This window comes from Acanthisitta chloris, unplaced genomic scaffold, assembly GCF_000695815.1.
Source record: "Acanthisitta chloris isolate BGI_N310 unplaced genomic scaffold, ASM69581v1 scaffold32954, whole genome shotgun sequence".
In the NCBI taxonomy this organism is placed as follows: domain Eukaryota; kingdom Metazoa; phylum Chordata; class Aves; order Passeriformes; family Acanthisittidae; genus Acanthisitta; species Acanthisitta chloris.
The window spans coordinates 27,297-36,643 of record NW_008670401.1 but is presented as its reverse complement, the minus strand read 5'-3'; the positions used below and the strand labels follow the sequence as shown (position 1 = coordinate 36,643).

Genomic DNA, 9,347 nt, shown 5'->3' with positions numbered 1-9,347 from the left:
GGAGGTGAGTGTTTTCATTTAAAAACAAAAGGCGTCTTGTTCCTCCCCCACCCCCCTTCCCCAAGGCCTTTCTTCTCCCCAAAACTGCTGCTGTGCGCTGTAACCTGAGCAGGGCTCAGGGTTTAGACCCTGAATAACTTGGGGTTGCCAGTAAGGCTTAATTTCTGCAGTTGCCAGCTGTTAGGCATGTTCAGAAACCATCAGGTCCTTAAGCTGCTGACAATAACCTCGATATCTGCGAGGTGGGTACTGTATTTCTTCCCTGTGTCCACTGGAAAAAGCAGTTCCTGGGGTGTGAGCCCGTGAAAAGCTGCACATCGTGATACTGCTCTCCCCAGGCCCAGAACTGAGCTGGTTTGTTGCACTTCTGTACCTTTGTGTCACTGTGCAGTGCAGCACAGCAGCCCAGGGCAGCTGTCACTGACAGCTCGAGTGAGTGTAAACACTTAGCATTCAGAACCTCACAGTGCAAAACCAAACAGGTCAAAGCGAGGCAGAACATGCGATTTTTGGTAAATACCTCAAAATTAATTGTCATGTTGCATGTTTGGGGCCCGCAGAATTGTTATTTTCCTTAGTTGCAGCTGATACAGGGTTGCTAGTACTGAAAAAACACTGCAGAAGCTCAAGGAAATGGTGAAACCAAACAGTCTTGACTAAGAGTGTGGAGGACATACTCAGAGTTTACACTGGTTCAGTGTAACTTTCAGTTGGTATTCTCTGTAGCAGGTCTCCACCTGCTTCTCCCAGAAGTGCAGGAGTTCTGTGGCCCATTGGCTGTTGGGAATGTGTAGCACAGCAGTGAAAAGACAGAGAAACTGTGTTTTTCCTAACAGCAAGTTTGAGATTGGAAGTAACAGTGGGAGAAAATGGTTTGAGTTCTAATTACAGAACTTGTTGCTGTAATGTAGATAATTAAAACTAGAAGGATTAATGCTGATTTTTTTCTTTAAACAGGAGATAAAAATTAACTTTTTTTCTTTAAACAGGAGATAAAAATTAATTAACTTCTAAAAGTGTTTTTGAGAGATGTAAAATTTAGAAATGGCATTTTAGCATCCATTCCAAAACTTCACATATAAAGTAAATGCCTGTCTTCTTGTGGTGTGTTACAGGCTCTTAAGTACTCATCCAAGAGTCACCCCAGTGGTGGTGACCACCGTCATGACAAGATGCGCGACACGGCAGATCCTTCACCACCCAACAAGATGCTGCGGCGCTCGGACAGCCCCGAGAACAAATACGGTGACAACACAGGGCACAGTAAAGCAAAAAGTGTGCATACTCACAGAGTTAGAGAGAGGGATGGTGGTGAGTTGTCTTTAAGAAACCTTTGTCTAAACAATCACTCATTTCTCATTAAAGTCTAGCCGTTACCACTTGGGTGATGAGTGTTACCCTAAATGTGCCTTGTGCTGTGATTGGAAGACTGCAATGAAACCCAAGTGTGAGTTTGATTGGAAACCATTATTTAGGTATTGTAACACATGAATTTTTTGGTTTTTCCAGGTATGGTAGTTTTCCTTATAACCATAAAGGTTAAACAAACTTTTTTTTTTTAAACTGGTATGTCTCATTACTTTAGACATACTGCAGCATTTGATTACATGAAACAGTTTTCTCAGTTTTTCATGAACAGTAAATATTGGCTATTTTGAATACTTTTTTAATCACTTTGTGCATTCTGTTGCTGTACAGTGTACATGCATCATAAACCAAGCCCCATCAGAAATTAGGAAGAGCTTCTTTATATTTAGCTGCTGCATACAACTCTTAACAATCAGCAATCAAAGGTAGCACATACTAGAACCTTTCTTGACAGGAACTTGAAATGTGTTCACAGTCAGTCAGCCTCCTGTGTTTTTTCTTACAGACAGTAATATCCCCAGTAATTTTTTACCTGATTGTATTCTCTGTCTCTGCTTCCTAGAAGGAGGAAAGAGTAGAGGTTTCCATGTCACAAAGAGTGTTAAGGTGACAGCTGCAGTTTAGAAAATTGCAGTTACTGTCTGAATTTGAGAAAAGTGCTTTCTGTTTTGGTATTTGCATCAAGTTATGAAGTAAAGTGTTCAAGTAGAGAACTTGGAACTTTAAATCAGCACTTCGTTGTTCTATATAAAGTTAACAAATTGTGAAGTACAGATATATTTATGGTTGCACTAGTTTTACTTGACATAATAGTCAAATAAAGGAAATGTCTTCAAGTACCATTTAGGAAATACTAGTTCCACACCACAAATGTGTTTATGGTACCCAATTGTTCTTAGAATTCCTATTTGTTTTTCCCTGTTTGGCTTAATACAGAGGCTCTGTCGACCACTCATAATGTCATAGAAGTGTGTAGATGGATTATAAAAACAGGCATCTTTAGTACACTGATTCTCATTATATCTGATCATAATTGAAAGTGTGGTAGTCTCAGAATTAAATGCACATGCAATGCCCATAAACTGCTACTCTGTGCTGCTGCTCAGGATACAGAGGTGTCCTCTTATTTCCTGTTCACCTGCCCAAAGATATTTATCCTACATACTCATGTAATTCTGCCTAGTTTTGCCACAGTCAGTAATTTTTTCTGCTTCAGTAGAGCTGCATTTAGTGGAGTTGTGCATATATGAAAACATCTGGAGGATGAGGCTCTGTGTGGGGAGTGTATTTGCTTATTTGTGTGTTGGAATTGTTTTTAAGATAGGAAAGACATTCTGAAGTCCTTACTGAGTCCAGCTGGATTTAATAGTTGGGGGGTGATGTGAAGCATGGATGATGTATACACTAAGGGTGAAGGAAAATAAATTATTTGCAGTTTTGTGAATGGAAGGAACACTATCCCACTGAACCTTCTCCTGGCAGTTAACACAGTGGAAAGTTTCATTTATTCTGATCTGGAACCAGTCGTTTGCACACCATGTGTTAATAGGCTGCAAGAAGGAAGTAAGTCTTCAGCAGTCTGAGGGAAATTGCTAATTTTAAAAGGTGGAAATTTGTACTATTTAATGGAAATAAGTGATATTTTTTGTATGCTGTTAGTAAGGTTAGTGTGGCCACAGTTTCACCTTTGTAAAGTACATTCAAGACAAGCAAAGCTCTATTAAATCCTGTGTAGTAAACCAAAGCTGAGCAGAAGGATACCAACTCTGGTTTCCTGAATGTTTCTGTCAGTATGAACTGAAGGTAGGTGTTAGAATACAGGTGAAATGTTGTGGTATAATGAAGAAAAAAACTGTGTGGTGGTGTTTTGTAATTGCTGTGCATTATTTTAAAATCAGTGGTGCTTGATTTGAAAGTACTACAAAGGTGTTACTGCCTACCTGTGATCTAGCTGAACAAAACAAGCCTCATTGAAACAGTATTTATTTCCCAAAAGTGCATTAAAGTCCCAAACAATCTTTCTCTCTCATGCCTTAGAAAACAAAATAGGACAGAAATCTGGAGTGTTATTACTGACCATAAAGCTGATTTAACCTGATGTCTCCCTCTCAAGTCAGTGTTTAGGAAGTACCTCTGTATATCTCTTCATGATTTTTGCTCTGAAGTGCAACAGGAAGGTTCATGGCTGTAGCATGCTCATTTGGTCATGACTGGTGCACTTTTTTTGTGGTGAAGACAACTGGCTCCATGTCACTTACAGATCTAAGTGTACATATTTAAAATATAAGAGCTATAATTAAATTGATTGCAAATTAATAACTCAGAATGATAGAACTACCCCCTGTGAGTATCTTTGGTACCTGTATAAAGATATTTGCTGTTACAGCTTATTTTTGTAAGATTCATGGCAGAATCCGTCGTGTTTGTAGAACTGTAATCCATGGTAAGAAATTCAATTAAGGTTTTAAAACGTGTTATGGGTAAGCCCTTCAGACTGATACAGTGCAAACAAAGCATTTTCCAAAGTTGCTTACTGCATAGTTTCTGTGGGAAGAGACTACACACAGGGACAGTCATTCTCTGGAGAGACACTTCCAGGTTTACCTTGGACTAAACACGGTGGAGTACTTGCAAGTTTTTGCAACATCCCTGGTTTCCAAAGAGCACTTGTACATCCAGCATATCCGAAAACTGCCTTAACTTTGTTCTTGCTTCCAGGTCCTTGTGCATGGAGACATTAGTTGTCTCTGTATACAAGTGTTTAAAACATAATGAACAGTTCCCCCCCTCAGTGCATCTCTTGTTTGTAGGTCAGCTGCTGTAGGCAAGTGTGGGGTTTGAGGAGATTAGGGGGTCTTATGAGACCAACTCAAGTGTGAAGTTTCTTAACAGTAACAAATAGGGACTTAAAGGCAGCATTGTTTGCAGGGAATGGAGCTGGGAAGGGCCTGGTAGATGTGTGAAAATGTTTCCGTTGAAGAAAAAGGGAAATAAAAAGATTGGAGTGTTCTCATGCTGGAGGATGGATAGACTGAGAGCATGGATGACCATTGTAGGTCTTTTTAAATGCATAAATGAGGTGATACTGGTGTACAGGAAAGAAAACAAAGAGGCCAGATAAGTAGGGCAGCTTTGGGAATACTTTAAGGGAGGTATGTGTATATATATATGCATTATGTGTGTGTGTGTGTATATATATATACTATTTAGGAATAAAAATGCAAGGTGCAACCCTTACTAAAAAAAAGGGAAAGGGATTTTTCTATTTGTATATGTGGAGCAGAATTATCAACTAAGATGCACAGTAGAACTTTGTGCAGAAAGGTTAGTTCAGTTAAGCCACCTGTACTCAATTGTTTCTTATTGTGAAGAAAATACTGAGTGTTTCGTTACATTTATATTTAAGGGGCTAAAACTTTGTTTGCTTCATGCCATGATGGTACTGAATTGTTTAACAAGTGAAGAGTAAACTGTAAAATCACAGGTTAATGTACATAGCATGAAATCTGCTGCTGGATTGTGTGCTATTGTTCTGTGTAGGCTGTTTTCATGAAGTTTGATTATAACTTGAGATATTTACATTCCAAAGTATAATTGAAGCTTTGTCAGTGTTTATTTTGCATGTCTCTTTTTTTTAATTGCCAATTAAGAATACTGTCAGTGACCACTGTTACTGACTGTAATACAATTCTAAGACTAAAAATCCTACTGCTGTTAGAGACTGAATGGAATATTTCAAATCTTCAGTTGCTATTTTCATCGAAGTAGCAGTGGGAGCTTCTGTCATGAAGTGTTGGCACTCTGTTTCCAGTGCTTCCTGATGGAGTTCAGAGTCCTCCTAGCAAAGGGACTGCAAACAGCCCTAACCAGAGAGCTGTGTTAGGTTCCTGTGTTAGCAGCCCTCGCAGTAGAGGAGGAATAGGAGGCTAACTGCTGATGAAATTACTGTGATCATTGACCAGCAGTCAGGAATAACCAGGGTGTTAGGGCAGGCACAGGAGAATGGAAGTTGCCTGGACAGCAACCTGCCTTGCAAAGAGGAAATTGCAGGGTAGGTGGAAGGAGGCAAGTCTGAGAATAATGAAGCACAGTGAAGAAAGAAGCTAGAATAGATTCTCTCTATGTAGTTAGTATTAACTGTTGTTAATGTTAATAAATCCTTGGTATGAAACTTGTTTCCTCACTGTAACTGTATGGTCACAGCTGAGATGAGAGAAGTCTGATCACAAATGAGGGTAAGCTGTCCATGAAATAGTGGTTTGTGCACCCTTCAACACCCAAGTATAGAAATAGTGATTCACTTTCCTGTTCCTTGAATGTTGGCTGGCTGGTTCTAAAGGAGGAGGGGTTTCTTGGTTTGTTTGGGTTTTTTAGGATAAACAGAATTGCTTCCAGGGCCATTCACCTTTCAGAAGCTTTTCTCTGGATATAAAAAAAGAAAATATGGAAAAAGTAGGTTTCTGTTTTCTCATTTTGATAAAAGCTTTCTTTCAAGTCTTGACTAGTACTAGTACCTTCAGATGGAGGGTTAATTTTAAGTTTAGAAGTTTTAGATAGAAAGTATATTTCCATTTATTCAGTATATTTGCCAATATTTCTTAAGTGGGATTTTGCTGGATCCATTCTATAACCATTATTTTCTTTTTGTGTGTTACTCTGTTGTGAGGATGTCTAATTGGAAAGTATGTGCTCATAAAATTGCAGTAATGGATATGACTTGTGTATGTACTTCTTAAATGTAGAGGTTTAGAATGCTAATACTCAAAATTGCTTTTGAAAGTAGCTGCAAAGCTTGCTTCTGAATAGCACAGAATGGAAGATAAAAATCCCTAATTTTATCTTCTTGATACTAGGTAAGAATTGTGATATTAATATAATGGTATTAAATGCCAAGGTCTTTATGCATTTAGCTGGATGGAGCCCTCTGTGCTTCACTTAGTGAAGTTCAAGTATCTGGTGTAGGTTGTGAGGTTAAAGATGTATTAATGGAAGACTTGATCTGAAATGGAAGCTGCATCAACTGTTAATAAGCAGTGCTCTTGGTCTGTAACCTGGTGGTGCAGCTGCTTCCCAAAATCTGCTGCTGTTCAAACTTTGACATTAGGAACTTTCAATTTTACTTATTTTTTTTACTTTCTTTTATCTGTGAGTGTATAAAATTCAGATCTGTAAATAGGTCCCCTGAAGGTTTCCATTTATAGTTGATCTGTTTAAGCAAATACATATCTTTGTTTTAAGAACTCATGAACTCAGTTTTTGGATTCTAAGTGTAATATATTCAAGTGAGTCTACCAGCTAGACCTGGTAAGGTTTTGTATGTAAACTTATTTTGTATTTTGGAGAAGGGAAAAATACTGACTGCATACAAGATTTGGTAAATATGCTTGTCTTTGGTACATAAGCTAATCAGAAAGGAATGGTTTTCCCTTAGCATGATGCTTTCTTAGTGTATGCTCCTTGCCTCTGGCTCTGGAAAAATGGAATATGCAGCCTACTGAACTTGTACTCTTGGATTACTTTTCAGATGGTGAAAAGAAGTAATGAAAACTATTAGTTTCTGATGAGCTATCTGCTTCTAGGCCATAGTAAACGCAGCAGTTTGTAAATTATGTAGCTTCTTTACTGGGATTGCTCTGTATTCCCCAGTAGCCCCTGATGAGAATTAGTTCCTTAACCACAGTTTGGGACATGTTTGCTTTAAAGGAAGTACTGTTTATCGACAGTTTATAGTTGTTTTCTCATCTGTCTCCACCTATTCTATATGAAGTATTGAGTAAGTCGAGTATCATTAAAGCTGTGCAGAACTTGGAACAGAAAGATCTCCCTCTGTTTTGGCTGAGAGAAGAGGTGATGCTGTAATAACTTTTCTGTGGGAAATAGTAATTTAATGGCACCCAACTTGTTAGCTGCATTTGTTTACAAAGTCAGGCTTTTATGCAATTTCATAGGCACTTCCAGGGAAAAACCTCTTGATGTACCAAGAAATTGTTCCCTATTTAGTTCTTCAGTAAGGAAAAATATTGCACTGCCAATGAAAGGCAGTTCTCAACGCTAATCTAATGCTTGTGTTCTGTCAGTGGTTTGTGATAGTGTAAAAATCAATCCTTTCTGGACTTTGATGTAGCACTTGAAAAGGAAGAAGCATTTATTTATATTTAAAGTAAGATTGTCACAGTCTTAATGTTTTCTCTTGAATTATATAGAGGTCACCAAACTTTCTTGTACTTGACTGCAGGTGTTCCCTGCTCAGTGTTAGAAGATTGTATCCTTTCATGAAGATCTTTTAACAGGCTTCCTAGCTTTTAACAATAAAACTACCCTAAAAGAGCATATAAGTCTACTACTTGTTCCTTTATCCTGTTGATACTTGCTAGTAGTAAAAGGATGCTTTTTATTTCTGTGCTTCTCTTCTTGTCTTACATGTGCAGGTTTGCTTTCCTGCTAAACGAGTGTGGTTTTCCATTTGACAGCTCCAGGCTAATCAGACAGGGAATTTATATCTACATTTTGACAGGAACCTGAATCCCTTCAATACTTTAGCCTGTTAAAAACATGTTAACCAGAGCACTTGTGGCTTACCAGATTTTTCCTGAGTATTTTATCCCTTTCCTGAAATCAGAGCTTTCTGCCTGCAGTTGTATGTACAGGGAGTAATCTTAGAATTATACTGTAGGCTAAAACTTTTATTTATCGACATTTCTGTTGGAAGTGTTGCTTTGTGAAACAGTATTTTGAAATTCATTCATCTATAATAAGTGGAAAGTCTGTGGTAATGAATATGTAGGGAACGTTGCATCAATGTCTGAAGTGTAAGCTTCTAAAATAAATTGCTGATCCTGCAAATTTTAAACACTTTCTAAATTATTCAAAGACATCTCTTGAATCTGATATTTGCCTATTTTCCTCCTGTGGAAATTTTTTTTATCACACCTTTAACAGGAAAAAAACCAAATGGTGAAATAGCCTGGAATTCTCCTACATATACTTTTTGTATCCCTCCTTTTCCTCTTTGTTTTTCTCCTTACTTTCAAGCTTGTGAAGCAAGGTGCATGTTTTAAGGCACAGATTGTACTTGTCTGCTCACTGGGAGTGAACTCAGGGAGTAGTATTCAAGAATAATTGCAGAATGATTAAGGTTGGAAGGGGCCACAGTAAACCATCTGGTCCAACCTCTCTGCTTAAGCAGGGTGATCCTAGAGCACACAGCACAGGATTGCATCCAGGCAGTTCTTGAACATCTTCAGTGAGGGAGAATCCACACCCTCTCTGGGCAGTCCCTTCTACTGCACAGTCACCCATAGTGAAGTTCTTCCTCATGTTCAGGTGGAACTTCTGTGGCTCCGTTTCTGCCCATTGCCTCTTACCCTTTTGCTTGGTACTGCTGAGAAGAGCCTGGCTGCATCCTCTTGCCACCCTCCCTTCAGATATTTACATACAGTGATCAGGTCCCCCCCTGGAGGAAAGTCTGTCCTCCAAGCTACTGGAAAGGAGATAAATTTTGGAGTAGATGACTGACAAGAGACTTAACTCATTTTATCTTATGGCTTAAGAGATATCTGTTAAGCTTTTATGGCCTTAAGTTTCCATGCATGTAGCAATGGTACATTGTGTTTGAAATTCATGGGCAACAAGATCAGGCCCTGTATTACTTTGGGATAATCATCTGTTCCTTACTGTGACTGCTGTTACAGAGGAGAGTTGCATAGGAAAGGTATGTCAGAGTTTAATGTTGTAATATTTACTGTCCCAATTTAAAAACATGGTTTGCTTTGTTTCCACAGCAGAGGTATGATAAAAATGCTAATATCCTCCTTTTGTCATCACTCAAAAAAAGAGATGTAATACAGTATTCAAGTGCTTCATGACACGGAAGAGGCAGCCAGAAATAGCAACAAAGTCTCCAGAGCTAAGGTATGTCAGAGTTTAATGTTGTAATATTTACTGTCCCAATTTAAAAACATGGTTTGCTTTGTTTCCAC

General features: G+C 38.5%; 1 protein-coding gene across 1 annotated transcript in view; it reads left to right on the top strand.

The window, feature by feature from the left end:
- Positions 1-1,118: 1,118 nt before the first annotated feature.
- The window catches only part of LOC103801263 (WW domain-containing adapter protein with coiled-coil-like), a 29,550-nt gene continuing 21,321 nt past the window's right edge, over positions 1,119-9,347 (top strand). Inside the window, exon 1 of the mRNA XM_009073671.1 lies at positions 1,119-1,311. Within this exon, the coding sequence (XP_009071919.1) occupies positions 1,173-1,311 (139 nt within the window). The 5' untranslated portion in view covers positions 1,119-1,172. The remainder of the gene's footprint in view (positions 1,312-9,347) is intronic.